This window comes from Chenopodium album, chromosome 11 (assembly GCF_948465745.1).
Source record: "Chenopodium album chromosome 11, dcCheAlbu1.1, whole genome shotgun sequence".
Classification (NCBI taxonomy): Eukaryota; Viridiplantae; Streptophyta; class Magnoliopsida; order Caryophyllales; family Amaranthaceae; genus Chenopodium; species Chenopodium album.
The window spans coordinates 44,730,642-44,746,902 of NC_137844.1; the positions used below are offsets into that span (position 1 = coordinate 44,730,642).

The window sequence follows — 16,261 nt, forward strand, 5'->3', positions numbered from 1 at the left end:
AATTTTACGAGTCCAGCGAGTCTGGTCCCTACTGCACTTCAACGACGTACAAAGCTTTGGGTAAGGTGCTTGAGAGTGTCAAAAAGGAGGAGCGTCTGAAGCGGGCTGAGGGTCAGGGTGAGTCCCGTGGTAAGAAAACCCTTAATTTCACTCATGTGCCTGTAGATCTAGTTGCTGAAAGTGGTGAGGGGTCCTCTGTGCCTACCAAAAAGGCCAGATCTAAGAGACCTAGGCCACCAACAAGGGTGAGGGCTACAAGGAAGGCTGCTAGGGTGGCGCTACGGCGGATACGGGGGTTACCTGATGTGGAGACAATCGTCTTGTCATCTGAAGACGAGGCTGAGAAGGAGGAGGGTTCAGCAACTCCCTCAAGCAAGGCAGCTCCTGGATCTGGACTTAGCTCTGGCTCTGGTTTGAAGGACTATGTGAGGCGGATGAACCCTAGGGTTCAACCCTTTGAGTGAATGCTTGCGTAACGATCCCTAACCCTAATTTAATTCATTTTAAATTTGAGTCCCTTATTCATTAATTTAATTGAGAGTTGATTGGTTGCCTGATTTCGTAAAATATTTGTGATTTGTGGCTGTATGTTTTGGTTATTATGATTTATCTTTTCTTCAGTTTTACCTGATATGGATTCTAGCTGTTTGTTGCCTTATATTGTTGGTGAAATTGGATTGTTACTTGATTTGGGTTATGGTTTGATAATGATGTGTGTTGTGGATGGATTATGTTGTTGGTTATTATTGGATTATACTACTGTTGATGTGGATGATGTTGCTAGATTATCATGTTGTTTGATTATGTTGCTGGATTTTGATGTTAGTTTGTTGTGTATTGTGGTTAGTTGTTCCACAACTGACTTATGGCATTTTTGGGAATTTGATTGATGAATGGTGAGCATATTATGTGATTGGTGTGGCCTGCTTGAGTTGTGTGTTACCTGTAATGTTCTTAATGATAATTGGTGTAGAGAACAGTCATATGTGCTTCCTATAGTGCCACTGTCTATGAGTCCCTCAATGCTGGTTGTGTAGTTCTCAGTAGGGAGTCCCACCTTGTACTGTGAACCTTTTGATTTGTGTAATCCATATGATGAAGGGACTCTATTAAATTACAATTTAAACAAGTATTTTGCTCCAACAAGCATAATGTTGTGATTGTTGTTGAGGTAAACTTGTTTGAAGTGTTGTATTCAACATTGATGTATTCCTCTGATGGATTAGTTGTCACTTTGCATAATTGATTCATTAATTTCATTCCCATCAAAATGTGGCTACAAAAAGCCTCTTACATAAGCACTAGAACTTACACAATACTGCCTTAGTAGTCTATCACATCCTAACTCACAAAATACATTTAACCACCTATTCATTAACAATGCAACAGGTTAAAAAAAAAAAAGGAAACACAGACTTTAGGTGGTTATGTGTGGCAGTATATGTTGATGTTCTGATTTGCTTTGTACTATGATCTAGTCTGCATCCACCTCCATGTCCTCTAATGCTTCATGATTCCCTTCAGGTGCTGGCCTGAACATTGTGTTCAGGTACTCTACAGCCTCTAGCACTATTTCCTTCTAAACATGCACTTCATCTGGCAGAATGCCTAGATTTCCTAGTTTTATCTTGTTCATGTGTGGAATTTTGTACTTATTCCCACCTTGTGCCTTGAGTATTTTAATCATGCATCTCTGTAGAGTAACCCATATGTACTTGTTCACTTCTGGTTTGAATGTGTTGTAAGAGTCAATTACCTTCTCAACTAGCTCATCAAGATTTTTAGGAAAGGATTGATACTGTAGGGACTGAATTGACCTAAATAACCCGAAATCCAACACATTTAAATCAAGAGATTGAGCTGGTTGGATCACAATTTGAATGTTAAACCCATTGGCTGTTGTTGCTACAATAAACTCTTCATCTCTTGGTATTTGATGTGGCCTTGCATTGTCCCATTGGATAACAACATTGTTAGGCAGACTTTCAGGCCATTTTGCTACAATTGCTGGTATAACTTTGTTCAGCAACATATCTCTGATGACCTCTCGGTTCACATTCTGGAGTGCCTTTGTGACCATTGTGCCTGCTACTATGTTCTTGCTTGACTTCTTTGCTGTTTCTTTGATTGTGAATGGGAAAATCCCATATTTGCCATCATGTAGTAGTTCCCCATTGGAGCCATATAGTAGCTTCCCCAATAATTGCCATGAACATAGCCTTTAGCTTAAACCTTCTAGACTGTTGTGCCGTGTATGAATCTTCTTCACTTGGAAGGAGATAAAATCTCCTTTTATCAGGGTTCAAGTAGAACCATTTCTTATCTATGTGAATGACATAACTCATGTTTTCAAAAGTGGCACTACAACAAATCATCACTTGTGCCATGAATTATGCCACGGGAATTCAAAATTCGTGGCATAATTTTAAATAGCCACGGGAAAAATGAATATGATACAAAACCTAAATAAGAATAATTATTTATGCCACGGGTATTTATTTTCCCGTGGCAAATGTATCACTTGTGCCACGAGTAGTGTAGTTCTCATGGAAAACTTTACGTTTGTGCCACGAGTAGCTGTTTTTTGGTGGCAAACTCTACATTTGTGCCACGAGTAGTTCTTTCCCGAGGTAAACTTTGCACTAGTGTCACATGTAAGAATTTTCCCATGACAAACATACACGTATGCCACGGTTTTGACTACAACAAAAAGTTTTGTATCTAGCTTAGATCTGCTCATGCAATGGAATAGGAATCATAGCATACAATAACTTTACTTAGAATATATAATTAATACAAAGTAGAATATTAAAAGACACCGAAGAAATGCAATAGTTTTACTCAGTCCCTATAATTAAAATAAAATTAAGTAAAACCTCATTCTAAGAGGTGCAATAATTTTTCAAAAAATTTTGCTTTATATATTATTTATTATAATACACACTTAGTTTTCTTACTATATAAATGCTTGGCTTTAATTTTGGTTTTTTTTTGGTTCGATGCAATGCCAATATGTGCATATCACTATTTATTACTCCCTCTGTTTTTAGATACTTGCTCCACTTTCCATTTGCGGCCGTTTTTAAATACTTGCTTCATTTTCTTATTTAGAAAGCTTTTACAATATTTAATTAATTTCTCTCACCTACTGGACCCAACATATATACTCTCTCCTCCAGTTCTCTCCAGTACTTTTGTTTTTTATATTTTTTTATTCTTCCACCAACCTCCCTACCAAGTATTTAAAAACGGAGGGAGTACTAGTCACTAGTAGAAGTTTTTTTAAAGACTCCTATGAAATGCAGTAGTTACTCCGTATATAAAAATCTCAGTTCTTATAATATTAAATTATAGTTTTATTGACGGGAATATAAAATTTTATTAAACCCATATGATTAGAGACATGTTAATGTTTTTTTTCTCTAATTTTATTTTCTAAGTCTTTCCTCTTTCTTACGGAGTAGTAATGGCCATTTAAAAAAAAAAAAAACAAATTTAATGAAAACTAAAAAACCCAAAAAGAACCCATGTCTCCTGCTCGTGATTTACATTTTTACGAAGTACAGCCCCAAATTCCCTCATTTCACTACATACAACCGCTCACTCCACCACACCGCCCACTCCACCGCGCCGTCTACTCCACTGATGTTCCTTCTACCAAGGCCGACTCCACGTTGCCTCATTTCAAAACGATGGAATTCGTTACTCTGAGTTGAAATAAGGATATTAGGGTCTATATCAGGATGAATTTGGGGGAAATTGGGAAATACAGGTTCATAACTCCGCCAGGCCGGCATGCCGAGCAATCGAGAACGCACGGCGCCACACGGCCTGATGACCCTATCTCAGTTTGTCAGTTTCACGCCTTTCATGGTAAATCTTTTCATTTTTTCAATGTTTCATCCATATCATTCTACTTTTTTTTTCAAGTTTCAATTTTTAATTTGTATCATGATATCATCTATTCGTTGGATTAATGGATTGTATAGCTAATTTATGGTTGAATTAGTTTTAGATTTTTCAAGTGATTAGTTGAATTAGTTGTTAGTTTTATTGAAATTTTTTTGGGTTTCATTTACTTTGGTAACATTTTGCAAAAATGTGGAGTATTATGTCTGTTTGTTGGTCCGAATTTGATATAAAAATCATGAAACTCATTTGTAAATGGAGGAGTATGTACTGTAGGATCCGAATTTGTAATAGCTAATTGTTTATTAGAAAATCCATGCATGTAAACTGTTATTTTATTTAACAAGTAAGATACTGTATATAATAAACCTATAATAAATTTGGATTGTCGTTGTATGTGTATTCTATTCAGTATACCGGTGGAAATGTCACCAATATATACATTTAGGAAAAATTGAAGCTCTTTTTTTCCTTTACTTTTATTCCATTTAATATAGACTTATAGACCCCGACTTTATATCATCAAACTATATACTATGGTGGTGTGGAGTACATTTTATCACTTTTATTGATCCATCTATTACTCTTTGGATTTGTACCTTGTGAAATTATCTCTCTCAATAGTCAACACTCATATATTCAGGTTGGATCATGGACATATACCTTGTGATAATTTATGTATTTTTAGCGATCAATTATATGAATTAACACCGATGATTTGAACTTGAGGATAGTTAGCCCCTCTTTTGCTGATAGAAAGAAGAAAAGTTACAGTGCTGGCAGCTATCCTTTTTTGCAAGGCCAAAACAGTAGGTTAAATTACATGAGAGCAATGGCATGTACTGGATCATCTCAATTTATTTCATAAGTGTTAAATTTCTTTTTAAATGTTTAAAACGGTCCCATGCATTGTGTTTTTAGGATCAAGACTTAATTGAAGCAGCAACGGGATTGCCAGCAAATTATTATTATCCATTCCCTTCAGAGCACCTTGGTGTTTGAATGGTGTTAATCCCACTTTCTTTCCTATCAATCAGTTAATGAACTATAGATGATTAATGAAACTTTTCTAATTTTTTTATTTATTTATTTTCATTTTTTCTTTCCTCCCTGCTGGTTGCCATTGCCTTTCCCCCTCCCCTGTCTGCTGCCCTGTGATTAGTGAAGTTTAGTTTCACTTGGAGTCTTGGACTTTAATCTTTTTTTTTTTCAATTTTTCTTTCCTCCCTGCTGTCTGCCATTGCTTTTCCCCTCCCCTGCCTGTTGCGAGTGCTGCCTAGTGTCTCCCCCCCCTCTCTTACTGGTTGTTGCTGCCTTTCCCTTTCCGCTGCTTGCTATCCTACAGTCTTCCCCATGTTGTTGCTACTTGAGCCAGACTTATATTAGTGATTTTTTTCCTTCTCTCTTCATTACAAAATCAATGATTGCTAATGCATACCATATGATGGAGATGGTGATAATGCATATCCTACTATCCTACAGTCCTTATTTGTTTGCTTCCTTTTTTGTCTTATGTATGCAGTTGGTTTGATGAAATTTCATATACATAGCCACTGAGAGGTACTCTGAAGCATTGGATATCCTTGAGTCATGTGTCTGTGTTTAATTGCAACATGATAAGGTCTTCTTTACTGAACACTAACTTATAACTTTAATTCATTTTGTTAATCAATTATATGCTGAGATTGTGGTCCATCTGCTGAAAGTTGTGCTAAGTTTCTAATTGAGGGCTTGTGTCATTGTAGGGATAGTTTACAATAACAAGGTTACTCTATTTATGTTATATCTCCATCATATTGTTCTCACTAAAGTAGTTCCGAGTTTCTCATATAATATATCTTCATTATTCTTTCCACTATCTTAAGTTGCTTATACAATTAGGAAGCTCGCATTCTGACTCTGTTCTTTGGTTCACAAATTTAAAAATACACTATCTCTTAGCTTGAAAAGTTTAATGCTTTTTGACACTACCTCAATGTTCCTTCACACATACTGACATGATTTCGTTGTGTTTTTGCTGTTGATTTTTTTTTTATTTTTCGATAAATTTGTGGGTTTTTGGTGTAATTTTTCTGAGTTAATATGTGTTTATATGTTTTGAGCTGAAATTATGTGGGTTTTGGTTTAATTTTCTGGGTTTTAATATTTCTGTGGCTGATGTTATGTTATGTGGGCATTGATAATTTAATTGCAGTTGTTAATTGAGCTATTCTACTTTGAAACTTTTTTATCTTCCTCTCTTTCTCTCTCTCTATCTCTCCCTCCCTCTCTCCCTCCCTCTCTCCCTCCCTCTCTTTTATTTTCTGTCAGTTTCAGTATGAGAGTGTGTGCATGATTGTTTTTCCCTTGATTATGTTTACTGTAATGTTATATGTTTTCCTTAATTAGACCCACCTCACTAACGTTCTTTCTCAGCTATACCGCACACACTCTGCTCCCTCTTTTCTGCCCCAATATTAGCACTCTTGTAGCCATCTTTCTTGCTCAGTTATTGTTTTCTTCATGATCCTGTACAGTTAGGATAAAATCTAATATTAGCAGTTCTTTAAAGCTTAGCAATTTCTTGGTGTTTTTTCCCAAAATATCTTGAACCTAGTTTGTTGCAATCACAGAATTATGCATGGTTTTAAAGTGCTCATATAGCTTCTCTTATTTTCTTACTATTATTTTCTTACCGTGACTTAAGACATTTGAATGATAGGTTTATTTCTGCATTTTCATATACTGCGAATCTTTTACCAAGGTGCAATTAGTATACTCTGATGTTCTATCTGTTTTTGATACAACAAACTCGTAGGAATACAAATAAGAATGTGTGATTTGTGTTGGATTTTAGGGTATAAAAAGGCTATTTATTTTAGATATGTGGCATTAGTTCTGGCACTTATAACTGTGTAATTAATGCTAAGCACCCTTTTCACACAAGACAAGCTACTGGAAATTTTTGGTAACATTCTTTGATTAGTTTGGAGCAATCAATAATTAGGTTTGCTAGGACGAAGGGAGAAGCTGCCTTGAAGGCAGCCATGGCTTCAGAGTCTATAGTCCAAACTGGGACTTCTAATGGCTGGCTTTGCTCATGATCATGGAGATAGATTGGACTGGAGAGAGGATTTAGAACCGCATTGGGTGAAATGAGCATCATGCAGTTGCAAAAAGCAGTGTACTTGTTGAAAACACACATTGGAGGAGCTCAAGCTCGAGCCAATCTTTTTTGTATGGAAGTATACTTTGGACTTTCTTTCTTAGTGTGCTATATGCTCCCCTTGAGCAAGCTCTGTTACATTGGCTCATATTTATTTTTATTTTTTTGAAATAAAATATGCTTCTTTTGAAATTGCAGTGAATTAAACTTTGGACTTGTAAGTTATAATGACAAAATCTCGAAAAGAAGAAAGCAGATGCTGGCTGAAATCAAAGAAGTTCATGTTGTGCAGTGTACTAGTCAAAGAAAGCAAGGTGTTTAAGATGCTTCGGGATTTCCGTTGTTGTTGTAGTTAGATGCTGCTGTTGTGTTGGATATTGCTTCTTCTATGCTGATTGTTTCTGCTCCAACCTCCAACTATAGTGTACTTTAATTTAATACTTGTATTTTTTTTTCATTCTTTTTGGGATGAAAAGTGTAAATTTATAATATGTTATTAATGAAAATATACAAGTTTATTTGTATATATGTACTGTGTCTGTTGATCAAATTGGGCAATAAAAATGCAAAATATAAGATTTGTGGCAAACAAGCTTATTGGCCACGATAATATGTGGCAACAATGTTTATTAGCAACGTTAGAATGTGTGGCAAATAATTTATAAGCCACGTTAATATTTGTGGCAAATGAATTTGCTTACCACGTGAATACTCGTGGCATAAAATTTAAGAATTTTCACGACATCCATTTTCCCGTGGCAAATTCCTTGCCACGGCCTCTTGTGTCACGGGAGTAAATTTCTGAATTCCCATGGCTAAATTATATAGCCACGGGAATTTTAAACTTGTGCCACGATTTTACTCGTGGCACAAAGGTCAATTTGTTGTAGTGTGGGGTCCTCATTTCCTTGTACTGGGTTTATATGTGAAAGAACCCACTTCATTCTAACTACCTTATGATCTGATGTCATTGTTGGCTTGTAACTTGCTGTTTGTGTTCTCAGCCTTCCCTTTTTCTTCAAGTAATGTAGAGTGACATGAGAAATTTTCAGTGCTGCTGCATAAGACCTTTATGTCTGCCTTAAATAAAGAGGGACTGACTGTAGGAATTCATCTAAAAATTCCCTTGGCTTTGGACCTGTTCTGCCTATCTTCTTAGTCTTGACATCTGTTTTTATGTTTGTGAAAATTCTGGTGATTGTTAATTTGTGAACTCTGAATTCAGTTGAAAGTTGCATCTTGTATCCTCTTGGTAAATTACCATCTTGCATCTTCATCAACATTGCATCAACAATCTCTCTTCTTTGATGCATGGTAAGTTATTTTCTGTTGACTGTTTGAGTGCTTCTTGTGTTTGCTGTTGGATGGTTTCTTCATCACCTTGACCATCTGTTTCTAGAGTCCCTTCTTCTGCCCCTTGTTCGTGCTGCATATTTTTATTTTCAGAGTCATAGTACTCTATGTCTTGATCTTGCAATTGTTCTTCCTCCTCAAAGTACAAATTTGCCAATTGTTCCTCTGTCAGTAGTTCATCAACATCATAATGCAGAGATTCATCGAATTCTGCCATGCCTTGTGTGGGTTTTTTTTTTTTGTTTTTTTTTTTTTTTTTTTTTTTTTGCAGATTGTTGTTGATGATGTAGGGGTAGCTAATGCAGGTTTTTGAGAAGATGAAGTTGCCCTATACTTTTGTGTACATAATGACTGAAGCAATGCAATGATGAAGATGGTGAAGGAAGTTGTGCAGCACTAATTTTATGTAGGGTGTAATTTTTTGGGTAATTATGGGCTAATTATGGGAATTAGGTGCTAACTTTTGGTTAAACATTTGGAAGATTTAGTTAAACATTTGGTTGTAATTAATGCTTTGAACATTCAAAACTTTTTTAGAATGGGGGCTTTCTTTTATAAGCCTCATAAATGTTGAATGACATATTTAAATGAAGAGAAAAATTGAATGTATGGCTTGTTTTTTTTTTTTTTTTTTAAAGATGGAGGAAATTTAAGTCCCACCATAAAATTCAAAAGTTTTGAAATTTTGGTGAAAATTTGGGAGGGAATTACATTCCCTCTAAAGGAATCAGATTTCCCCACCAAAACACATGGGGGAGTCACTACTTTCTCTCTCCTCTTCCTTTAATTAATTGCATGTTACACTCCTCTAATCGATCCCCTTCATATTTTGCATTGGCAACCATGAAACTCTTCAAAGTTGCACAAAACAATTAACGGATGGAGTATAAAAAATTAAAAAAAAACGTATATATCAATAAATTTTTTTTGAAACAACGTACATTCAATTTTTTTTTTTAGGAAAAATGGAAAAGAATAATCTCACCTTTGACACTTCTGCTCAAAATAATCCCACCTTTGAGTAATATGAAAATAATCCCAAATTTAACCCTCATTTTCCTGAGATAGTCCTTTAACATGTTTTTTAAGTTGGTAACCGGTTGTAAGGGTAAAAATTCCATGTGTCACGTTTTTATTGGTTTTGAATATAAAATAAAATAAAAACAATTCCGACCTCTCTGTTCTCGTTCTCCTTCCCTCTTCCCCAATCTCCCATCTGAACCAGCCCTATGCCTTCCCCGGGCCCTTCTTCCCTTTTCCTCATTGAAACCGACGTTACCTAAACTGGTAATGTCTTCCTAAACAGGTAATGAAATAACCATTATGCTATTTTTGGATGTGGTCATGCTAACTGGTAATGTTTTCCTTCTTTCGAATCTTCACGCATACCTAAACTCCATTGTTACCTGTATACAAGCTAATTCTTCGAAAACTGATGAATTTTTGGATGAAACACTCTTTTTTTTTCTCAATTTCTTCATATGTTAATTATCAATTTAGAATCAGGATGAAACCCATCATATTTCTTAGTTTTTGAATTAAAACCCATGTTATTCCCGACGCATAATGGCTTTAGGTTGGGATTTCGGGGTGGGGTCATGGATCTATCAATCTTGTGGGGTAGGCTGCTATGTAAGAGGGGTAAGGTGAGTGTTCGGGGTTTCGAAGTCGAGGTTGGGGCTAGGCTGCCGGGGAAAGGGGTAGGGTTGGGTGAGGCTAATGGGGAAGGGGGTGTGGGTGCCAAGGAAGGAGAAAGCACGAAGTGGAAGAGGGGTTTGTTTAGTCGGGGTTTAGGACGGTGGTTTGGTTATGAAGGTGCGGTGGTGGTGGTGTTTTTTTTTTGTTTTGTTTTTTTTTTTAAAAAAAAAAAACTAACCTACCAAACAGGTTGTAGGTAATAGGATTATTTTGGGAAGATGAAGGTTAAAAGTTGGATTATTTCTAGATTAATCAAAAGTTAGGATTGTTTTGAGTAGAAAGACCAAATGTGAGATTATTCTATTCCATTTTTCCTGTTTTTTTAAAACAACGTACATAGAATTTTTTTTTTTGAAGAAATGTACATAAATTTTAATGTATTTAAAAAATAATATTTTTATTTTATTTTTTTATCAAAACACTGTGTTTTGATGTATATATAGGGAAAACATTGTGTATGAAGTGTAGAGTTGAGTCTTGAGTTTTCAAGACTCCAATTCAGATTTTGTTAAGACTCAACTTCTTAAATGCATTAAAAAAAAAAAAAGTCTTGTCTTAAGACCAAAAACTTAAAAAAATAATGATATCATCCTTAGTCTAATCTTGCTCTAACAATGATCTGATCTTAACTTATTTTTCATGATTTGACTTTATCTTTATTTTTCTGAAATAAGTAAAAATAAGTAAATCTAAACAAGCTCGTAAAAAAAAAAAAAGTTTTCCCTCCGTGTTTTAATAAGCGTTATACTTACAAAATGTAACCATGTTTTAATAAGTGTTACACTTCTATTTTTGGCAAATAGCTACAATTAAAAATTATATCCTTTTCCTCTCATAATCCCCACCTAAACCCACAACAACTTTTTTTTTAAAAATTTTTTTTTCCTCTCATATTCATTAATTTTTAATAGACTATTAACCCACTATTACTCCTTCCAGTTTTCTTTTTTTTTTTTTTTTTTTTTAGAGTTAATATTTTCGTCCGTATTTTTTCATAAGATATAGGGCCTGTTCTGATTGACTGAAATGAACTAAACTTATTGGAGCTGAACTGAACTGAACTGAATATTTTATGAGAGATTATGAGAGAAGGAAATTAAGAATTGAAATGAACTGAACTTATTGGAACTGAACTGAACTGAACTGAAAATAAGCTGAAAAAAACAGGCCCATAGTTTCATTTTTGGAAATCTCTTACAATTTTATAATATCTTTATTCACTAGTGTCCCCACTCTTTTTTACTTTATCATTTCTCTTTTATTCAATAGTCTCCACCGTCTCTTACACTACTTTACATTTTAATAAAATAATAATAACCTTATCTACCCACTAACATCTTATTTTATTAAACCTCTCACAATTTCGCTTAATCTCATCTATATTTCTATACCCTATTAAAATAAAAAGTCAAAATGTTGTTCTCATTAAAATACGGAGAGGAGAACAAACAAGGTCGCCTTCTCTCCCAGATTTGATTTTCACAAATTTTTGTACGTGGCTGGCCACTTATTATTATTATTATTATTATTATTATTATTATTATTATTTTTAAATACCACAAGTCTTTTCTCTCCTCTTTTCTTAGCCTTTTCTCCAAGCCAAACCACACATCACCAATAATCATATCTCTACTCCACCCATTTTCTCTCTCCTATTTTCTTAGCTTCTTCTCCAAGCCAGACCACACGTCACCAACAACTATATCTCTACTACATCCATTTTCTCTCTCCTCTTTGCCAAATTGCTGTAATTAAAGCCCGAAATTGTAGAAATTGGGTGCCAAATTGCTGTGGAAAATTGCGATTAATTAAACTTAAGATCATCAACAACATATGAAGTAGTGAAATCGATGAGAACCGGAGAAATATGAGCCCGTTTTCTTTTTGTGGAATCTTCGACCGAACATTCTTCGTCAAAAATTCAGTGACAAAAACAACAATAGTAATATGAGTAGATTGTAAAGTATTTGTAGGGTGCGACTGATTTGGTTAGGGGATCTTTGTAGGGTGTTACTGGTTTGGTCAGGGGTTACTTGTAAGGGGTTACTGGTTTTGGTCAGGGGTTACTTGTAGGGTGTTACTGGTATGGTATGGGGCCTACAAGTAACCCTTGAATAAGTAACTCATATAAGTAACCCCTGAATATGTAACTCATTCAAGTTACCCCTGAAATAACCCATACAAGTAACCCCTGAATAAGTAACTCATACAAGTAACCCATAAATAAGTAACGCATACAAGTAGCCCTCGATAACCCATACAAGTAACCCATGAATAAGTAATCCATACAAATAACCTCTGAAAAAAATACAAGTAACCCCTGAATAAGTAATCTATATAAGTAATCCCTGAATAAGTAATCCATATAAGTAACCCCTGAAAAATACAAGTAACCCTGATAAAATCAGTAACCCTGTTATGTGTGTAAATAGTAAACCCGTTATGCGCGCGTCAGAGTCGATTATTTTTGCTAACTTGGTGTGGCCTGCTGCACCAAAAAGCTCTGATTTATTTTTTGTTCTTCGGAGCTTTCACTTACAAGCTAGTACGCTACATCCTACCTCTCTCCCCGCGCATTCTCTAATTTCTCCATTGAAGTGGCTTCCGAGCTCTCTCTTCTCCATTGAAGCGGCTTCTGAGGTAAGAAATACTTGTTTTTTCTGTTTTTTTAATCATCGAATATCAATTCTTCTATCTAGGGTTTATCGTTAATTTAACTGTCAGTACAGTCTGATTAGGGTTTATTGAACTATTGATTACAATCGCTGAATTTATAAAAGATTATAACGATTGATTTTGTTGCTACAATTTTTCTACGTGCAATTTACATTGATATTCTTAAGCGAGAAGAAATCGAAGTGAATTTTGGAACCTAATTTGATAAATGAGTCAAATTTGGTTGCTAATTAGTTGTAAACTGTTGTTTATAACCCTTAATTGTTGGGTAGAACTGAAAATGAACTTTTCCTCCTTAGGCCCTAGGCGGCTGCTCCTCTTTGCCTAGCTCAGGGATGGCCTTGAGATATGATTACTTGAATAACCTGATTACCCGATGAATTTGATTACTCGAATGATTAATATTTTCTGTGGTTATGACTAACTAAGATAAGTTTGGATGTTTTCTGATATAGAAATTGGTTGCATTTTGGTGTTGGAAGAATTAGACTTTGCTGTTGGCATAATTCCCCAAGAATTTGAGATGAGGCTATTGACACACAACATGCTATCCTCAAACATTAAAGGGGTAACGGATGGGTTCCCTTTAAAGATAGAGGCGGAGAAGGTGGTGGAGAAAGAGGTCGATATGAATACGGATTTCCTTAAGAACATCTTCACCAAGATCGAGTGGAAGCCCTTTGTTGAAGCTGCCAAGACCCTGGGATATTCTGAACTGCCTGAAGATGTTGATCCTTCTCTACTTGACTCTCAAGATTTTCTCACCAAGTTCCACCATGCGCTCCTTGAGATTCACCTTGAAGAAGGCGCTCTTGTTTGCCCTGAAACTGGCCGCAAGTTCCCTGTTAGTAAAGGTATCCCTAACATGCTTCTTCACGAGGATGAAGTCTGATAATTTAGGATTTTATTGACTTGTTTGTTAGTTGTTTGCTGGTACTCGAATGGTTTGTAGAAGAGAATGATAAGCTCGGGACTAGTTCTGCTGAGCTTGTTCTGTTTTTATTTTTTGGGATGAATTGTCACAATGAAGTTGTAGACTTTGGAAATCTTAATGCAAGTTTTTTGGTCTATTTTCTACTGTAAAGCTTGTGCATTGTTTTCTTTTCTATACTTCAAGATGGCCACATCTAATTTTAATCTTGTTATCTCTGCTCCCATTTTTGTAATGTTTGATTGAACATGATCGTGTTGATTTTAGCGGGATGGGTGGCTAGTACATGGCACCACAGAACTTGCTTTACATTCCGGTTTCAAATTCATTACCTTTTTACTCTTATTTAAATGAATCTGTAGTAGTATATTATACATATATCTGATCAAAATTCAATCCTGGTGCTCTCTATGAAATACATAACTTATCTACAATAATATTGGCAAATCAAACATGTAATGGTGAAAAAATAAGGGGATTTGTAACAGATGAAGGGTACTGTAGAAAATTAGGCTTCAATCTCTATGTCTAGAAGCTCATGACCTGCATAGGAACTACTTGGACCACGGACGTAAAGAGAGGACAATAACCAGTATGATGATGAGCAGCAAAATTATGGCAAAGCAAGTCCATTTTCGGGTATTCTTCTGGGATTTTCTAGCTTGCTGCAGTTGGGTTGTTCCCCTCCGCACAAAGGAATTAGCCCTGCCAACATTGGCCTCAATGTCGTCTATTTGCTCCCCTTGATGCTGAACCAAAACTGCTATGTCGAGAAATATCTGATGTAGTTCCATCAAGCTTCTTTCTATGTCTTTAACAGCATCGTGTCTCTCTTGAATCTCAGCAATTGTATCTAGTATCTGTCCTCTGCCCTGCATTCGCATCACAATGATTTTGTTCACACATTAAGCCATACATATCTTCTAAAACAATACTAGTTATAGTAATTTATTTTGGCAATGATGAAGATGAGTTTGGAATTGAACCGGTTTTCAGTTTTTCACTCTATTATTTTTGCACCCTGAAGACTTGCTCAGTTCTTTTAATGGTTCATGACTTTGAACTAAGGCGCTCTGAGTTCAATTTGAAAAATTCCTTTACAAGTATCTACTTTCTATTTTTCTAAACATTCACCCTTTCACAATACATTTCTTAAATGATAAATATTCAAATTAGATTTCTTATTTCCCCATACGTCTTAAATGAGATGTATTTATCCTAATGATTATTGTGTATTGAGGTTCTTAGATCTGAAGCGTATGAATTTTTTTTTTGTTATTTTATGCTCAGTAATTTGCATGTCACAGTTTTTTTGTCCTCTGTGCTACATTTTAATGTTAAGGGCATTGTTTAGAGCATGAATTATTGACTTCAGCTGTAAACAATCATTAATCTTAATAATCAGTACAAGTAATGATCTGATACACATTACTGTGAGGTCTGCGACTAGTTTATTTTTTCTGATTCCATGCATTTGATTTGTGGACATTCACATATTTATATGCAGAACAGAGTATAGAAAAAAAGTGGTTATGACAGAACGAACCTGCTGTTGAATGGCCTTCTGCAGGAAGGTTTCGCTCTCTCCGCTGCTAATCAGCAAATCAACTGTCTTCTCATCTGGATTCTCCCCTGTCACAGTATAATACCTCCTCCCAACTGTCTCTTTATACTCTTCGTTAATCTTCGCTCTCAGCTCTTGAAACTCATCCATCTTGTCTTTAAGTTTCTTCCCTAGACCCCCAACAACCGATGTCCTAGTCCGGTCTGTTGTGCTTCCTGGACCGCAATCTGGCAGGCTACGACTTGCAACATTGGACTTGTCTAGGGCCTGAAGGCACTCCTTGATGTGTTTTGCCTTCTTCATTGTCTGGTTCACATCCTGGTCCATCCTAGACCGGATTGCCTTCACTACACCAGATTTGTGTGCTGTCTTGCTCTCCTCATGAGCCGCCCTCAGTTTGTTGTGGAGCTCCTCTATTTCCTTCAAATCCTCCTCAATCTTCGCTACATCTTCAAAGAACTTCTCCAGGTTTGCACCAACATCCCCCATCTCTATGTCACCGGAACCATTCTTCCGGTGCTGGGAGAAACTTGATAGTAAGTCGTTCATTGTCCCTCTTAACAAAAAACTTTAATTTAGTCTATGATTACAGGGTCGTTTTGGGAGAAACCACAAATTTTTTCTCTCCTCACCTGTTTGATTTAGAAAAAGGGAGGAGTTTGATGCATTTAGAAGATATATTGTCGTCAAACTTGGGTTTACAGATAGAATATTCAACTACTAAAACTTCTAGAAAGATATGTAAAGTCAATATATGAAAATTTTGTTAGGAAATTTATACTGTTTCGGATTATTATTAATGCTGAATATCTTAGACATGTAATCAACCGAGTATAAGAAAGTGGGAGGAAGTAACGCAGGATTTTCTTGATTTTGCTTTGCAATGAAGAATTTACTACTTTGTATGTAATATTCTTATTCTTAATTTGGCTTTTACACGTCTTTGACCTTAATATATATAAATACTTCATATTATTTTTCTCTC

General features: G+C 35.6%; 1 protein-coding gene, 1 long non-coding RNA gene and 1 pseudogene across 5 annotated transcripts; 2 read left to right on the top strand and 1 right to left on the bottom strand.

Moving 5' to 3' along the window:
• The first annotated feature begins 3,472 nt into the window (after positions 1 to 3,472).
• On the top strand, positions 3,473 to 7,646 carry LOC145568937 (uncharacterized). 2 transcript variants are annotated; one of them, XR_014096017.1, is made up of 3 exons: positions 3,473 to 3,873; positions 6,896 to 7,125; positions 7,253 to 7,646. It is a non-coding gene; the product is annotated as an uncharacterized LOC145568937 (long non-coding RNA). The 2 variants fall into 2 exon arrangements; XR_014096016.1 differs by having other exon boundaries at positions 6,896 to 7,646.
• A 4,959-nt stretch (positions 7,647 to 12,605) lies between these two features.
• Positions 12,606 to 13,865, top strand: LOC145568938 (multifunctional methyltransferase subunit TRM112 homolog A pseudogene; annotated as a pseudogene). Of its 2 annotated transcripts, none has more exons than XR_014096018.1 (2): positions 12,606 to 12,745; positions 13,237 to 13,865. The product of XR_014096018.1 is annotated as a multifunctional methyltransferase subunit TRM112 homolog A pseudogene, transcript variant X1 (transcript). The 2 variants fall into 2 exon arrangements; XR_014096019.1 differs by having other exon boundaries at positions 12,616 to 12,745; positions 13,264 to 13,865.
• Positions 13,866 to 14,024: 159 nt separating this feature from the next.
• Positions 14,025 to 16,025, bottom strand: LOC145568939 (syntaxin-125-like). Its single transcript, XM_081628321.1, has 2 exons — positions 15,259 to 16,025; positions 14,025 to 14,584 (listed from the first exon to the last, which is right to left on the bottom strand). Exons 1-2 carry the CDS (start codon positions 15,823 to 15,825, stop codon positions 14,267 to 14,269), a joined length of 885 nt encoding a protein of 294 aa, XP_081484447.1. The 5' UTR covers positions 15,826 to 16,025; the 3' UTR covers positions 14,025 to 14,266.
• Positions 16,026 to 16,261: the final 236 nt, after the last annotated feature.